The sequence below is a fragment of the Mizuhopecten yessoensis genome, unplaced genomic scaffold (genome assembly GCF_002113885.1).
Source record: "Mizuhopecten yessoensis strain PY_sf001 unplaced genomic scaffold, ASM211388v2 scaffold11109, whole genome shotgun sequence".
Taxonomy (NCBI): Eukaryota; Metazoa; Mollusca; class Bivalvia; order Pectinida; family Pectinidae; genus Mizuhopecten; species Mizuhopecten yessoensis.
Window position 1 is genome coordinate 512,883 of NW_018408884.1, and position 19,183 is coordinate 532,065.

The 19,183-nt window shown below is 39.1% G+C and overlaps 2 protein-coding genes across 2 annotated transcripts in view; both read right to left on the reverse strand.

Moving 5' to 3' along the window:
• Nucleotides 1-2,146: 2,146 nt before the first annotated feature.
• The window catches only part of LOC110465979 (transcription intermediary factor 1-beta-like), a 104,648-nt gene continuing 87,611 nt past the window's right edge, over nt 2,147-19,183 (reverse strand). The window contains exon 3 of the mRNA XM_021522202.1: nt 2,147-4,661. Within this exon, the coding sequence (XP_021377877.1) occupies nt 2,665-4,641 (1,977 nt within the window). The 5' untranslated portion in view covers nt 4,642-4,661 and the 3' untranslated portion in view covers nt 2,147-2,664. The remainder of the gene's footprint in view (nt 4,662-19,183) is intronic.
• LOC110465966 (tripartite motif-containing protein 2-like) overlaps nt 14,439-19,183 on the reverse strand; it is an 11,354-nt gene continuing 6,609 nt past the window's right edge. The window contains exons 2-3 of the mRNA XM_021522183.1: nt 17,755-17,911; nt 14,439-16,492 (exon numbers count right to left, since the gene is read on the reverse strand). Coding sequence (XP_021377858.1) covers nt 14,520-16,492; nt 17,755-17,911 — 2,130 coding nt within the window. The 3' untranslated portion in view covers nt 14,439-14,519. The remainder of the gene's footprint in view (nt 16,493-17,754; nt 17,912-19,183) is intronic.

Here is a 19,183-nt window from a genome sequence, read left to right on the forward strand (position 1 = left end):
ATTTATTAGAAGAGCGTTCTTCGGTGTTACGTCTTTATATCGATAAACCAAGTAATTATTTACCCTATTCCTTATAATTTCATTTTAATACAAGAAAGGGAAAAAACTATGTAGCCCAAAATATGTATTTAGCTTTCAACAAGAAGACATATATAATTCATTAGGAATGGCGTAACTATTTTCATTTTGATCAATCAACGTAGTGTTTAAATTCCTCCACGCACGTGCTTTGACGTGTCAATTTAGCAGAGACGGAGCGTGGCGATCGGCTTGAATGTCCACGGAACAAATGCTTGGCAGTTCAAAATAAAGACAATTAATAGACTGAAAACGCAAATCAATGAAAACTAAAAATGTTTGTTAGAAATAATATTTAATTACATTTTGATAGACAGCGACGTCCCAGCAGCATTCAAATTTTGTTTGGCAACGTCACAATGTCTGGCTTCGCATGAACGAAGGGAGATAACTCGAGAAATGGAAGTGTATTGAAACAAACCAGTCAAGCTGTCATAGGTGAAATCAAAAGAACTGTTGGAAGAGTTAAGTGGTATCTAACATAAGGTACGTTGGGAAACAATTTAATGTTGACGGTGATGTTGAAAATTTGACATCGATGTGGTCAGACGAGAGAGACAAGCTAGTGAGAGAAAAATGTATTAATAATGACTTTGATTTAAAGAGACCCTATAGGAGATGTACAGCCAACTATTACAAAATACTTCATAAACAGGGCTCACATTAAGGAAACATTCTGTGCCGCCAATTGTTTTTGCTATGAAAATTGTGTGCCGCCAAACTGAGATTTTATGTCGCCATTTTTTGTCGCGCTCACGACTTTTAGTATATTAAAAATAAATTATTTATCAAGAACTAATCCATTATAATTATTTTCGTTTTATTCAAAACAATTTTAAACGTCGAATTGTCCGTAAAAAAGAAGGCGCTTTCAGAAGCGAACAGGAAACAATCTCGTACACGGTGTCTTATGAAAAGGCAGGAAGTCAAGTTGTTATCGGCGTAAAACGAGTTTATATCCGAGGATATACCTACCTACCATAGTGAACGTGCCCTCGCGATCGTCGCTAGCGACGTGTCAGTATTATGATCATTGATCTTTATGCGTGGTATAAGGTAATGCTTAGTGGTCGGGAGGCGCAGCACGTCCTTAAATGACCTTAGCTGTTGATAGGACGTTAACCAAAATTAAACCAAACTAAACGGGTGGCGCAGAAAACGGTAGCGAACCTACCTTCCATCAAGGTGGCCGGGGTTAGATTCCCCGATCGGACATGAAAAGGCATTGGGTGACCAACCCGACCACGTGAGATTTCTCTGGGTACTCCGTTTTCCTCTTACATTAGCTGAACGTGATATGCTTGACAAAGTCTTGGACTCAATATTCAGGTGAAGGAGCATTGCGTGACAAACTCAGACTGAATAGCTAGCTGAATTTGCTATACACGCCAAACTTGCAGACTTATAAGTGGACAAACTTCACGGCAAACTCGCTTACTCAATAACTAATTGAATATGAAGTACGAAATTGCGGACTCAAATGATTAGCATGAGGAACAAGCGAAGACAAATCCGAATCAAAATACAATATAACCTGTCTAATCAGGCCCCTGTCTAATCCGGATCCCTGTCTAAACCGGCTGTGATTAGTGATCCAGGCATATTCCCTATATAGTCATAGTAATTAAACCCTGTATAAACCGGACCCTGTTCATTCCGAAAACCGGTGTTGTTTCACAAAAGTTGGCATAGTAATCCATGTAAAAACAACCTGTTCATTCCGGTCCTGATATTTCTCTCGGCCGGCTACAATCTAAAGCAAACACTTTCTTAACACATTAGCGCTATCCAATGTCGGGTCGGTCTTCATTTGTATTATTTACTGTATATTTTGTAAATAATTAAAAGTTGCAATTGATTTATTTCTCTGTTGTTTATGTTGACACACTTGTTTACAGATCGTAAGCAAAACACTACATTTTAGTATTTTCAAAATATGACATGCCGACCCTGCATAAACTGGACACCTGTGTAAAACGGACAAATAGTTTGGTCCCGGTGACATCCGGTTTAGACAGACTATAATGTAGAGGACCTACTTAAATAATGAAATAACAAAATATCAGGTAAATAAAGAGTAGTTTATTGAGAAAAGAAGAAAAACTTTTGAATGTTCATCAAGAGACTAAGATGTATCCAAGGTCACATACGTATATGAAAAAATATCCACGTGCCATTAGAACTGGCAAAATTATCGACAAAACAGTATCCTGTCTTTTTCACAAGATCAGAGTCAACAACGGACACTTTATATTTATATTGTTTATCTGCCTGACAGGTAAATATAATAACGATTTTATAATTTTCAGTAAAACTCCTACACCATAATGGTATTCGGGCAGGACCACAGAAACAGAAATAAAAATGAAAAACAATGCATAAGATTTCATAATGTCACTCTCTCATGTAAAGTTTTTAACAACAAGCATCTCCTTTACTGTCATATTTTCTGTTTTAAAAGTTAACGGAATATCCGGTATGATGGAAAGGAAATGTATAGTTTATAATAAATATCGTACACAACCATAGTGACTGGTGTAAACACGTCACGTGATCAACGCAATCATGTATACATATGTATTATGTTTAGTAGAGTTGAAAGACTCGGATATAATTATCCTGGTCTCTACAATTCCTAGAAGTGACCACAAACGTGTCACCCCGAACAGCTATTGCCCAGGGAATACAATTTCCTTCCGATGACGTCAGCAGTTCCCTGACGTGTGTCCCGTCCCCTGACATAACCACGACGTTGTTGGAATAAAAACCACACACGTAGATGTTACCCTCCCTGTCCACGTCTTTTCCCCTAGCACCACTCACGACACCGACCTTCATCACATCCGTGTGACGTTTGTCAAGCGACAGTCTGGACACCGCGACGCCCCCCGTATCCCCATCGATACTGACGAGTGTGTCTCCATTTACTGGATCTTGTGTGAGGGACATACAGTCACCGTTGTACTTATGTAACAACTCAGTCGCTCCGTCCTGTGTCACACTGTATACGTCTCCTGCCAATGTACTCATAATAAACCTCCCGTCTGTATGTGTTATACCATAACAGTACGTGTCATTAGGCATGTTGATCTCAGACGACAGGGAGAGTTTGGAGTCTTCGACTCGCACGACACGGACCCCACCACGACAGTTGAAAGCGACTGTCACGGTATTTATGTTCACCAGACACAGGTCCCAGATATCGTCATTAACGGTCAACTCGTCCAGATACTGTCCTTTGTCTGTAAACAGCTTCAGCTTCTTGTTGTCGAAATCACTAAGTACCATCTGGTCATTAGGAAGGTACAGAACTGCACATATGAAACAATCATCTTTATCTGACGGAGTCTTTACGTTGAACTTCCCTATTTCTTTCACACGAAGCTCTGACAAAGGTACGGGCAGGTATTCAAGATCACCAGGAAAACTTCGGCGTTGTCTCTCGATTACGATCTTCCCCATCGCGTCATCACCAAGGGTTACCAGTCTGGGAACAATTTGATGCTTAATGCTGACGGACGTGAATGACTTGCTTATTTCTGTAACCAGGGCCTTACACGACTCCACTTCTGCCTGTCCTCTCTGATACAACATTATCGCATTAATAGTGTCGTTTTCCACTGCGGCGGTAACGGACGACTTCATGGTATTAACCATACTGTTCATCAGACGTTCACACTGTCGTGACGAGACCTCCATATTCCCCTTCTCCTCTTTAAATAATGTAATTAACTTATCAGTGACGTCCTTCTGAAGTTTGTTTAGCTGTTCGTCGACACTTTGGCGCAGATCTTTGATGCTTTGCAGTGCGATTTCCTGATTTTGGACCATGGTTTTGATCTGCTCGTCAAAATCCTTCACCAATGACGTCATAGCCTGTGCTCCTTTCTTCAGTGCCATCTCCATCTCTTCTAGTTGTGAACCGGCTTTTAACTTCTGTAAATATTCCATCGCCTTTGTCACCTCATCACAACGTCGGTGGTCTTTGATCATGCATATGTTGCATCCGAGACGTTTGTGGTCTTCACAGTACCAAATCAATTTCACGTCGTGTTGGTCACATTTAGGGACTGATTTTTCTTGTTTTGTCTTCCTGCTTTCGTACCCAGTAATATCTAAGATATCACATTCATTATGCAAGACATCATGATGTTGCACCTTACATGTTTCGCACAAATTCAAGTTCATTATTTTACACCAGAATCTTGCTAGATTGGTCAGGTTACCTCTTGTCTGGCATGGCTTGCAGTACAGTGGTTCAGACGAATGCTCCTTAAGCTTGATAAGGTCCTGGATTATAGCATTAACCGGGAACAGTTCTGCCCGTTTGTCCTTAGCTTCCGTTTGATTGACGATCTGGGTCATTCTCCTACAGACGGGACAGGGGAACGATGTTGCCGACGCCATTTTTCCAGACAGTTCCTTGGTGATGTAGGTCCCAAGGCATTCCTGACAGAAAGAGTGAAGGCAGGGTAAGGACTTGGGTTGTCGAAGTCGCTCCAGACATATTGGACACTTCAGTAAGTGTTCGTCCAGTTCTGGAGAAGGGCCGCCTTCTGCCATAGTAACAGCTAGGGCAGATTAACACTGGCCTGAAAAGGAAAGAGTAACGATACTAATTTCATGTGTGAAATTCATAAATTCAATAGCTTGCTTATTATACTTAATCCTTTATCAAACTTTTAATGACTCGCCCTAAATATTTTGTAGTTATAGTTCTATCATTATGGTATAAATGTCAGCTTCGCTTGAAGTACACCATCTCATTTGTTTCAAGGATGAGAAAGGTTGATAGTCAAGTCAGAATGGTATGGCATGAAAGTATTTTTTTCATATGTGACCTCATGATGCCTTTTTGCTATAATATGATAGTATGCTTCTTCATATTAATTATCCTTTCACTCTGCTGATGACATTACCATTTGAACATTTAGACAGTACATATATTCAGGTGATTACGTTGCAAGGTTGTGCAAACTTTTGTTAAATCCATCTCTATTGTGATGTACTGTACAAACAATTAATTTCAGCTAAATGTTTTTCAAAACATATTCTTTTATGAAATTTTAAACAAAAAATGTGTTGGGGTTACTGATGTGTTGCATCAGAGATGCTGATATAGTTTAAATATATAGTAGGAGGGTGTCATTCTGATAACAAGGAGGGAGTAGGGGTAACTCTGATAACGAGGAAGGGGTCGGGTGTCCTTCTGATAATGAGTAGGGGTCGGGGTAAGTCTGATAACGAGGAGGGGGTTGGGCATCATTCTGATAACGATGAAGGGTCGGGTATCATTGCGATATCGAGGATGGCTCGGGTTAGGAGGAGGATTCGGGTGTCATTCTGATAACGAGGAGGGGTAGGGTGTCATTCTGATTACGAGGAGGGGTGCGTATCATTTTGATAACGAGGAGAGAAAGGGTGTTATTCTGATAACGAGAAGGGGTGGGGTAACTCTGATAACGAGGAGGGGTAAGGAGGTCACTCTGATAACAAGGGGTTCGGGGATCACTCTCATAATGAGGAAGGGGTCGGTTGTCATTCTGATAACTAGGTGGGTTCGGGTGTCATTCTGATAACGAGAAGGGGTCTGGTTTCATTCCGATAACGAGAAGGGTGCCGGGGGTCACTCTCATAACGAGGAAGGATTCAGGTATCATTCTTATGACGAGGAGGGGTCGGGTGCCATACTGATAACGATGAGAAGTCGGGGTCATTCTGATAACGAGGAGAGGCCGGAGTCACTCTCATTACGAGGAGGGGTCGGATGTCGTTCTGATAACGAGGAAGTGATCTGGTGTCACACTCATAACGAAGAGGGTTCGGGTGTCATTCTGATAACGAGGAGAGGTCGGTTGTCATTCCGATAACGAGGAAGGTCGAGTATTATTCTGATAACGAGGTGGGTTTCGGTGCCATTCTGATAACGAGGAGGGGTCGGGTGCTATTCTGCAATAGTATTTCAAAGTTTTGTACTTTGTTAGTTGTGAAGCTGTAAATGTAAATGAAAGTGTGTTATTATATTTCTTAAGAATGTTTTTTCTTAGTCATTATGTTTTTCATAATTTCTGATTCTCCTGTAATATTTGATAAATGAAACAATCATAAAACTTTGGTGGGAAACAAGACAATTGTTTCAACTGAGAGGACCGTACACTATTTTGTGTATGGGATATATTTTTGAAACGCATCCCACCCAATAACCATGTATACAATTGCTGGACATAAAGAGCCAAACACAATCACGCTATCAGATTTGACTCCAGTGTCTCGCGACAACAAACGGGACTTAGTTTCAGTGTAACAACATGGAAACAGTTAAGATTTCTAACGCTATACCCATTTATTACAAGTTAGAAATCAAAGTCTGATAATTATGTACACAATTATTCACCATACGACACCCAATTATCTTTATATAATTATAGAACCATTCATTGATTCACATCTATATGATACTTATAACTTAAGAGATTAAAGAAAATACCATTTATTAGAACAAATATCTTTCAAAATATATTTCTATTTTTTTGCACAATGAATAAATGGAATTGGTTAAATAAGGAACTTTCCATCTTGTACGTTTAACCTTATTTTATGTCAGGTAAGAAATGGGGTACGTCATCTTAATTATAATAAGCATTGTGATCACTTCATTGATAACTCTCAATGTACTTGTGGATATCATTCTGAGGATGTTCTTCATTACTTCTTTTCTTGTCATCTCTTCAATTAACTATGTAATTTATACTTTTAATATAATTGGCTATATTTTAGCTAATGTTAACTAAAAGGTAGTCATCTACTTTCCAATAATTATAATCAATACATGTTAGATAATGTATCTTCCTATAACATTACTACTATAAGGCTGTATAGTTATTATTGTTAGCATTTACATGATGTCGTTATACCCATGTAGGCCTACATAAGCTAAATGTACATGCTATAACCTTTTTAAATTACACCTATGTCTGTATACCTATGTGGGCCTTAACACAGGCTTTATGTGCACGCTATAACCTGTTTAATTACACCGATGTATTTATACCTATGTGGGCCTTAACACAGGCTATATGAGCACGCTATAACCTGTTTAATAACACCTATGTCTTTTTACCTATGTGGGCCTTAACACAGGCTTTATGTGCACGCTATAACCTGTTTAATTACACCTATGTCTTTATACCTATGTGGGCCTACACAGGATTGATGTACATGTTATAACTTTTTTAAATTACACTTCTAAGGATATAGTTTCACTGCCAGTAGTGTTTGTATATAAGAGGCTAATATCAATTATAGTTGTATGTTATTATGTTGTCTATTAAGAGTTGTGCGAGAGGTGTATCAGTGGGTGTACTGACTTGTGTATGTTTGGTGTGTAGGTATATCATGTGTGTTTAACGTTGTGAGTTAGGGTTAGATTGATAACACATATTATCTATAATGGTTTATATCAATATAGGTAGATATAAAGGGTTGTATATCTGTTTGTAACTAGTGTTGGTGTTTATGCATAATAATGTGTTGTGTGTAATTAGGATAGTGAGTACGTGTGTCGATCGACAATACATATATCGTAAAGTAATGTGGAAGTGTTAATGTGGATGTGTGTTATTGATACGCCTCGTCATATCTTAATCTTCTACCAATCCAGTTGCATTTTTTAAACCTAAGTTAATTTGACGATTTAACTCACTATTCAAAATCATTAATAGTCTTAAACTGTTAATTGCTATCACCCGTCCATCCTAATGTACATGTATTACATGCTGTACCCGGAATGGGAGATGACATATCTAGGCTATGCCTGTTGTCTAATCCCTTTGTTTTTAAAACAATAACATATCTTGAATTGAATAGTCCCTGCGTTATAACTGAGATTATCTACTCATGATTATATATACAAATGCTAGGCATACCAGGACACCAGGATAGGGTCAGGGGATTGATCCTTTCCTTTGGATCTTATTTGCCATACTACTTTAAATAAGAATATTTTGCTATGCTTGCTCAATATCCATGTGAGCGAAACAGGCCCTCTTTGCCTTTTGTTATGTGAGGGACTGTATATGTTTTTGTTTGAAAACAAGCCTCTATTTCCTCAAAAGACAGAACAAAACACCCGTTTTGCAAGATCAAAGTATGTTGCTTCCTGATTTTGTGATAACATTTCAAGCCATCACCTCGCTTAGGAAGTAACGGATTCAGTTGTTGTTTTCAGTTTCGTTACACACTTATTTATACAGGTAATAGCCTCGCCTGTCAATACACCTATAATATAATCAAGGTTGCTAACTCTGTCACCCTAGTAAAACGATCCAGTTACAGAAAACATGTGATTTTGTCATAACTGTTCGTAGTTTGACGCCGGGAGTAGTCTAGATCGTCAGGAAAATATGTCGACAGCGTAGTAACAGTGAAACAATAATATACAGATATAACTAAACAATGTTTGTGTAATTTACAGATGTGTACCTTAGTTCCTTACACTCACCTTGTGAATTTCCGATATCGACACGGAAAGGACAGACTGGACTTCTTTCGACATGACACTTGTTTACACCTTGGACCCGTCTCTGATAAAGGAAATGTGTAAGTTAGATTATAAAAATCGAACAAAAAAGGAGAGATAAACGTCCGGATTATGAACGACAATATGTTACTGATTAAACATCCTTTTCAAAAAGGAAAACCCGTTTTTATTAATTTGTTGTTAAATAATCACCAATTCTCAGGGGACAAAACATATAATAGTAATGGCAAATCGATAGGGATGGAGAGAAGATTGGGAGAAAACGCTAATTTTGTCATTTAATGTTTATTGGGAAATAGTTTAAATATAAACTAAAACAAAATCTTTTTGGTCAATCAAATGAATTGCGCCACTCATCTCGATTGACAAGAATAAAACGAAATCATTAGCAAAGCATTACATGTATATGGTACTTTCAGAGATTTTATGTATTGATTAAATATTAAGATAATTGAAGTATACTCAATATTCGAAACAAATAAAACATCATTGACAAATTTTTACAAGACACGGACACATTCTACCAACTGAAATACCTGACATTGAAGGCTAAAATCGGCCAGATCTTCATCATTAACGCACAATATGATTATGCCAGGAGTTTATAGTCATAAGGAATTTATAGAACTACATTGGGTTCTACTGTGATATGAATTCATAGTGAATTGTTTGGAGCAGGCGTTCCTTGCTCTTTATACTCATCAATTTACATGTACACTGTACATGTACTATTTTAGCGGTAACATGCTTAAGCGTTTCATGCGTTTAAAATATTTCGTTAACTAATGATTGATTGTGTTTATCACAGTTTCTGTATATTGTACACTATACTCATCCCATAGTCAGTCACCTTGATATCACGCTAGGTCTACGGGGAACATTTAGTCAAAGAGCAAGTTGTCCAAGTTATTCACTTTTATTCATTATCAAATATAGTTGTACGGGACAAAAGGGTTCCGTACAATTACTTCTATTCCTTTATTTTAATACATTTCCTTAATTTCATATAATCAAGTACTAAATATGCAAATAACGTTTTCTTGGCGAGGGACTGATCTATAAAACACCTAGTAAGTTTGTTATATCAAAAACATCTCGGAGGTTGTTTACTCAAACTCTGCAATTTTTAATCCGCCCTCAACATGTACAGGTATAGTCTCTCTACACCACCAACATAAGCATAATACGAGGATCAAAGTGTCACACATGTATAACTTATATATCAGGCTCACTGGGTCTAATCCGAATAGAGAAAGAACCACACACTTACTATGTGTCAGTCATTGATAACACTATCAGTTTGTTTAACCTAGTTATGTCACTCCCCCATCCCTTTCCTGCGCAGATCTCTGACATAATCATCAACTAGATGAAGTAGGTCAGTATACGATAGAAGTAGCAGAAGTAGACGGTCTATTACAATTGTGTTTGAGTAAAACTTCCAAATTGTAAGACTTAAACGCTTAGAATAATATTTCGTATTATTAAGGTTTGTCGACAGTGTAGTACATGCAAATCTGTAATATACAGATATAACTAACATTTTTAATTTAAATATGTGTACGTAACAATAACACATTAATCCTTACACTCACCTTGTGAACTCTCACAGTGTTTGACCTGGAAACATTGGAAGCTTGTTGTTTACCATTTGACTAGCTCGAAACTTCTACTAGAGACCCAAGGCCCATAACTGTCACTTCAGTCGCAATGTAGTTATTTTTCATGGTCAGTACACTGTCGTTAGGTCAGTTTTAGAAGCAAACTCGCTGAGCTAAAAATAAAAATGAGGGAAGAGGACGGACGGAAAGGGATCTTTCCCAAAACGGTGTTGGGGGTCTTGGGCCATTATATCAAAGTTTTACCTCTCAGGACTGTCGTAGAAACAATATCATGAGTGCTGATGGTTGTTTTCCTAAAGAAGACTAGCTCTTTTTTGTTTGTTTTTTGTTTTGTTCAAGTTAAACTAGAATAGCAAGTTACTGAAAAACACGTCCGGATAATTATAATAGCATTAAGGAAAAACACAAAATTGTCCCTACTCTGTCAACTACTTACAATGTCTAAGTTATATAACCAACGACCACAACACAGACATGGCCAACTAAATATTCAATAGTTCCTACGATTTTATCTTTAGTATATTTTATTTTCTCTATCGTGTTTTTTATAAAACAATGTATTCCATAAAGCATTTTTTAAGATCTGTAAGCGACGTGGTCGGCTTTATGTTATCGTGAGTTGCATTCCATAGAGGAGGGTAAGAATGAGTCCTCGTGGAGCTTGGTTCTACAGTCTATTTGACAGTCACTATTTGCGGTTTTTTGCATTGTGAGAGTGCAAATCAGAATGACGGACAGGAAGCCTGTTAGTTAGATACAGTTGGGAACAAAATTAACTTGGTATCTAGTGCACTTCGTAGTGCACACGTAGTGAACAAGGAAGTACACGTGACAAAACATTGAAGTACACTCCAGTTCACTTCAGTGTTAACTCCAGTGCACTAGTGTTTACCAAAGTTTAAAAGACTGAAGTACATATTTCAACAAGAGGCCCAGAGGGCCTGTATCGCTCACCTGGATACCAAAGCAATCATGGCAAAATATTCTCCGAATGAGATCAAGTGAATATGCCAGACCCCAAGGCCAATCCTTGTAGCATATCTGTATTAGATTTTTCATACTCAGCAATTTTATGTGTGGTTATGGGGTGGGGATCTCAACTGTTTTCAAGCTTTGACTCAGAAACTAGGTACCTAGGCTTGTGGCCATACCCCAGGATCAATTATAATATCGTGACTGCATTTGTCTCTTTTTACCCAGCATTTGTATATATAGTTTGGGGGTGGGGATCTCAACCGTTTCAAAGTTATGACCCAGGGGTTAAGTCTGCAAGGGTGGGGCAGACTCTGGGGTCAATTCTAATATCATGACTGCATGCGGCTTTTTATGCCCAACAATTGTATATATAGTTTTGGGGTGGGGATCTCAACAGTTTTAAAAGTTATGGCCCAGGGACTATGTCTCCAAGGGTGGGGCCAGACCTTATAGCCATCCTGCAAGCAAATGTGCATTCTTCTCTTTATACTAAGCAATTGTATACCATGGTTATATGGTGGGGATCTCAACCATTTCCAAGTAATACACTTTTTTTGGCCCCACCCCTTAGCCCGGAGGGTCAGACCCACCATTTGTACAATTTTGAATCCCTGCCTCCTAGGGATGCTTCCGACCAAATATGATCAATATCCATGGCATAGTTCTACAGAAGAAGTCGTTTATAGCAATAGAGCCAAATTGACCCCTTTTTGGACCCACCCTCAGCCCCCTGGGGGTCAACCCAATCATTTGTACAATTTTGAATCCCCACCACCTAGGGATGCTTCCAGTCAAATATGGTTGATATCCAGTTCTTAGTTCTAGAGAAGAAGTCGCTTAAAACAATATGGCCAAATTGACTCCTGATGGCCCCGCCCCTCAACCCCCTGGGGGTCAGCCCCACCATTTGTACAATTTTGAATCCCCATCACCTAGGGATGCGTCCAGTCAAATTTAGTTGAATTCCAATCAGTGGTTAAGAAGAAGAAGTCGTTTAAAGAAATTGTTGACGTACGGACGGACGACGGACGCAACGGTATGGCATAAGCTCACCTTGGTCCTTGGGACCAGGTGAGCTAATAAATGTTTATAATGAAATGGGTTCCTTTGTGATATGAAATTTGAAAGAGAAAGGAAAGAATCTGTCATAATATCGAATAAAAGATACACATATTTTTTGTTTTTTGATTATTCAAAATATTTCAACTGAACATATACATGTACAAAGATAAGATAATTTGTACACTATCTCTAGTGATTATAGAAAATCTATAGACAGCTGTACTATTTCAGAGGAAAAGGTTTAAAAGTATACGTTATCATAGTTAAATTCACATCACATTTAATAGCAATGTTGTAGTGTCAGGATGGAGATCAGTATCTGTTATGTTATATTGGTAAATATGGTAAGTTTTTAATGGTTAATGTGGTAATTTTTTAATGGTAAATGTGTTAAGTTTTCCTATAATTTTTACTTTTTTTATGAAAGGTTTCTCTATAACACGACATCAATAGAGTAATTCGCTTCTTTGTTTTATGCAAATAAGTCAAGAAAAGATAAAATTCCAGAAAAATATTATATCATGGCATGGCACTATAACGATAAAAGGTAAAGACCAAGCTAAAGATGTGTAATTAATTGAAATTCGTTAATTCCAAGTTGCCTTCTTATAGGATAATTATGAAAAAGATATGGGTTAGTCTGAGTTTGATTTCTTTGTATATGTATACACGCCAGGTACATGTAAATACACCCCCAACCACCACCCCTCTCCTGGGTACTACACCGATGTAGCAGGTATACAGCTGGCCTGGTGGTACAGTAATGGATTGCCACTTGTTAAAATGATGACAAAGTTCATGATTGCACGGATGCAAGCACCTGTAGGTAAAGTTATATAAACATGTACAAAAATGAAATAAGTTGATCGATTTATACTAATAAAAAATCAAATCAACTAAGTTTCACAAGGGACCTCAAGTTTTAATCATACAGTTACAACTTTCCTTCAGCTTCAGATTTATAGATGGTTGCTAGGGCAATGTAACCACCCCCTGACACATATTTTTCTTTTCAATATACTATCTACCTGAGAATATATAGGCAATGACCACCCGCTGACCATTCACCTGTGGTCACGTGGGTCTGCTGGGCTGTACCTAATCTTAACACATTGTGTGAAGGCAAATAATCTTGTCAATTAATCCTGCCCATTGTCTGTCCATTAGATATACACAGGTAAATCAGTACATGGTTACAGTTAAGATACTGTGGCTGTCCCTTTGTCAGGAAATGACAGCCTCAGGCACAATTCTATTTTAAAACAGTGACTGTTTCACACTACCTAATCCCTCAAATGGTTAACAAACTTGGTGTTACACAAATAGTCAACAAAAATCGATAACACACCCCAGCATCAATTAATGGGTCACTGAACCATGATAGAGCCTTTTGTACCTGTACGTTCATTGGCCCATAATAGCCACAGGGCACAGGTGTTACAATTAAAGAACTAGAAGGTCAATTAGGAAATTAAATTTTGAAAATTTCAAAATAAATCGGGACGGATTATGAGAAGGTTAAAAAAATGATCCAAGGACTCGAAGCAGTTATCATTGATAGTTAATTTATCATTTGTCAACGCTTCAGAACCTGAGACAAAATATCAAAATGGACTTCACTAGTTCCTATTAATGAAAACAACACGTTGATTGATATATAAGGTTTGAATCTTGCTTTGTTTGATTTCATGGGATGATGAATTGAGTTGGCATTGAAACAAATTCAACATGAACTGCTTCACAATTCATTATATTTGTTTCAAGACCAACTCAATTCATCACCCCATGAAATCGACCAAAGCAAGATTCAATAATTCAAACACTCGTAATGTACCAAGAACGCATTTTTATAACATTTCCGTGATGTTCTACTCCTGCCCTGAAAGCTGACTTAAATATTCGGCAACATAGTATCCTGTCCATATCTCAAGAAAGAGCTAACGATTATTGATACGGTATATTGTAAATCTACCGAGCAGGTTAAAAATTACAACGTTTTTATCTTTTAATTTTTTTGAGTGAACAACCACCTCTATACTACTTTAGTATCAGGGGAACATTTGATACTTTGTATTTCGTAAGCAATTATCATAAAAGATACAATAAATAAAAGCAAAGCAATAATGAAAATGAATAAGTTTTAATAATGTCAATCTCTTGTGTATAGTTATGATATTTAGAGACAAGTATATCCTTCACTATCTTATTTACATCATGTAATACTATATTTCTGTGCTATATGTTTAGTAGAGTTGGAAGACTCGGATATAACAATCCTGGTCTGTTGAACCCCAAGAATGGACCACAAACGTGTCACCGCGAACAGATATTGCATATGGATATTTCATTCCATCTGATGACATCAGCAGTTCCCTAAAGTGTGTCCCGTCCCAAGACATCTGTACGACGTTGTGTGAATCTTTACCACACACGTAGATGTTACCCTCCCTGTCCACGTCTATTCCCCTAGCACCCCTCACGACACCGACCTTCATCACAATCGTGTGACGTTTGTCAGCCGTCAGTCTGGACACCGCGATGTCCCCCTTGGTGTTGTTACTGACACTGACGAGTCTGTCTCCCTTTATTGGACATTGTGTGAGGCAATAACAGGTATTGTTATACTTGTGTAACAACTCAGTCGTTCCGTCCTGAGTCACACTGTATACCTCTCCTCCATATGTACTCACGATAAACCTCCCGTTTCTATGTGTTATACCATAACAGGTTTCACCATTAGACATACTGATCTCAGACGTCAGGGAGAGTTTTGAGTCCTCGACTTTCACGACACGGACACCACCAGGACTGTTAACAGCGACCGCCACGGTATTGTTGTTTACTAGACACAGGTCCAAGGGATCTCCCCTCATGATCAACTCGTCCAGGTACTGTCCTTTGTCTGTAAACAACTTAAGCTTCTTGTTGTTGGTATCACTAAGTACTATCTGTTCATCTGGGAGGTACTCAACTCCAACTATCCAACAAGGATATTCATCTGACGGAGTCTTTACGTTAAACTTCCCTATTTCTTTCACACGACGCTCTGACAAAGGTACGGTGAGGTAATCAAGATCACCAGGAAAACGACGTCGTTGTCTCTCGATTACGATCTTCCCCATCGCCTCATCGCTAAGGGTTACCAGTCTGGGATCAATATGATGGTTAATGGTGACGGACATGAAGGACGTGCTCATCTCCGTGACCAGGGCCTTACACGACTCCACTTCTACCTGTCCTCTCTGATACAACACTATCGCCTCAATAGTGTTGTTTTCCTCTGCGGCTGTAACGGACGACTTCATGGTATTAAGCATACTGTTCATCAGACGTTCACCGTGTCTTAACGAGGCCTCCATATTTCTCTTTTCCTCTTTAAACAATGTAATTAACTTGTCAGTGACGTCATTCTGAAGTTTGTTCAGCTGTTCTTCGACACTTTGGCGAAGATCTTTGATGCTTTGCAGTCCGATTTCCTGATTTTGGACCATGGTTTGGATCTGCTCGTCAAAATCTTTCACCAATGACGTCATGGTCTGTACTCCTTTCTTCAGTGCCATCTCCATCTCTTCTAGTTGTGAACCGGCTTTCAACTTCTGTAAATATTCCATTGCTGTTCTCACCTCATCACAACGTCTGTGGTCTTTGATCATACAAATGTTGCATCCAAGACGTTTGTGGTCTTCACAGTACCAAATCAATTTCTCGTCGTGTTGGTCACATTTTGGGGCTGACCTGTCCTGTTTTGTTCCCCTACTATCGTATCCGGTGATATCTAAGATATCACAATCAGTGTGTATGATATCATGATGTTGTACCTTACAAGTCTCACAGAAATTTGCGTTCATCGACTTGCACCAGAACTTCGCTAGATTGGTCAGGTTACCTCTTGTCTGACAAGGCTTACAGTACAGTGGTTCAGACGAATGTTCCTTAAGCTTGATAAGGTCCTGGATCACAGCATTAGTCGGGAACTGTGCTGCCCATTTGTCCTTAGCTTCCGTTTGATTGACGGTCTGAGTCATTCTCCTACAGACAGGACAAGGGAACGATGTTGCCGACGCCATTTTTCCAGACAGTTCCTTGACGATGAAGGTCTCGAGGCATTCCTGACAGAAAGTGTGGAGGCAGGGTAAGGACTTGGGTTGTCGAAATCGCTCCAGACATATTGGACACTCCTGTAGGTGTTCGTCGAGTTCCGGGGAAGGGCCGCCTTCTGCCATAGTAACAACAAGGACAGTTTAACACTGTCCTGAAAAGGACAGAGTAACAATAATAATTGCATGTGTGCAATTCACAAATTCAATAGCTTACTTAATCCTTTATCAAAGCTTTAATATCTCGCCCTAAATATTTTAATTTATAGTTCTATCATAATGGTATAAATGTCAGCTTCGCTTGAAGTTCACAATCTCTTTTGTTTTAAGGATGAGAAGGGTTAATAGTCAAGTCAGAATGGTATGGATAATGATTGTGGTCTGTTTGCCTTTTAGCTATAATATGATAAATTCAAACTGTGTTTAGCTTCCCCTGTTCAATCACACTATGCTTTTTCATATTAATTATCTTTTCACTTTACTGATGACATTACCATTTGTACATATAGAAAATACATATATTAAGAAGATTATGTTGGAAGGTTGGGAAAACTTTTGTTAAACTCAATGCGAGCAATTTTATCATATGTGACATAATGATTGTGAGAAGTGGTCGGGTATTATTCTGATGACGAGAAGAGGGTCAGGGGTCACTATCATAACGAGGAAGGGGTCCAATGGCATTCCGATAACGAGGAGGGGTCGTGTGTCGCTCTGATAACGAGGAGGGGTCGTGTGTCGCTCTGACAATGAGGAGGGGTCGTGTGTCGCTCTGATAACGAGGAGGGGTCGTGTGTCGCTCTGATAACGAGGAGGGGTCGTGTGTCGCTCTGATAACGAGGAGGAGGCTGGTGTCATTCTTACTACGAGGAGGGGTCGGTGTCATTTTGATAGCAAGGAGGGATTGGGTGTCATTCTGATAACGACGAAGTGTCGGGTGTCTTTCCGATAACGAGGAGGGTCGGTGGTCACTCTTGTAACGAGTAAGGGGTCGGGTGTCATTCTGACAACGAGGAGGGGGTTGTGTGTCATTTCGATGAAGGGGAGGGGTCTGGTATTATTCTGATGACGAGAAAAGGGTCAGGGGTCAATCTCATAACGAGGAAGGGGTCCAGTGTCATTCCGATAACGAGGAGGGGTCGTGTGTCATTATGATAAAGAAGGGGGTCGGGTGTCATTTCGATAACGAGGTGATGTAGCACAAACAGATAGTCATGTTTAAACATGTTAAACCATCTTTCCTTTTGTATATATCTAGTACAGGGAAGGTTTGTCGACAGTGTAGTACATGTAAAACTGTAATATACAGATATAACCAGACATTGTTTGTATACTTTACAGATGTGTACATATCAATACCACCTTAGTTCCTTACACTCACCCTGTGAACTTCCGATATCGACACAGAAACGACAGACTGGACTCCTGTCGACGGGACACTTGTTTACACCTTGGAGTCCCGTTTCCAAAACAGGAAGTGTACAGGGTAGATTATAAATATCGAACGAAGGCGGATAAATCAATATCCGGATTATAAACTGTATTTAAATCATTCTGATTTACGTATATCGTTTACGTTATTGTTTGAATTTTGAGAAAGCAGGCGATAAATAACCAAAAAGCTTTTATACTCAAGAATATTACAATTTGAAGGTCATACCGTTGGAGCTACGTAAATTATGAAATTGAGTGAGTACAATACAAGCTAAAAGCATTAATGATGTTGAAAAGTCACTGTATAAAAATCCAATCCAGCGTAACGTGTATAGAAGATATACCGCAAACCGTTCACTTAATTATACTAATTGCAAACTTCTACAAGTACATTTGATAATAACTGGGAACAACGAATCATGAATTATTTTTAGTGAGTATAACTTTGCATATGTGTGTGTCCGTGTAAGAAATATTAACAGCTGGTTAAATCACTTCGGTCAACTTGCGAAACCCCGCACCAAATCATCATTTCAGCAAGATTACAAAAAACTCATAGCCCACAGCAATGTTACAGCCAAATCACAACCTACTCACAGCTCATCACGGTCATCTTACAGTCAACTTACAGCCCGTTCACAGCTCACTCACAGTCCACTCTCAACCTACTAATAACACACTTACTCACAACTCATCACATCCTCATCATAGCCCACTTACAATCCGCTCACAGCCAACTTCCAGCCCATTTACAGTCCACTCACAGCCGATTTACAACCCTCTCACAACCCGTTCACAGCCCAATCACATTCTGCTCTCATCCCACTCACAATCAACTTACAGCCCATTCAAATCTCACTTAAAACCCATGTACAGACCGCTCACAGGCCACTCACATCCAATATATAGCCCATTCACAGTCCAATCACAGCCAACTCACATCATACTCACAGTTCATTACAGCCCACTTACAACCAATTCACAGACCGGTTACAGCAAACTGATAGCCAACTTACAGTCCACTCACAGTCGACTCACAACCTATTTACATCCCGCTCACAACTCAATTACAGCTCACTCACAGCCAACTTACAACCCACTATTAGCCAACTTACAGCTCATCACAGTATACAATTGTTTCATGGCTATTTTGGGAACAGTCAAAAATATCATCCCGAGGTAGGGGGAAGCCCTGGGGAACTGGGGAACTGTTCCACAGGGATTCCCCCTACCGATGGATGATAGTTTTGACTGTTTCCAAAATAACCATGAAACAGTTGTTTTATTACCAAATAAAAATTAGTATCAATGCTGCATGCAATGTTGCCATTGCTTCAACACTGAGTCGCGGTCACCGAAACGCTTGGGGGGGGGGG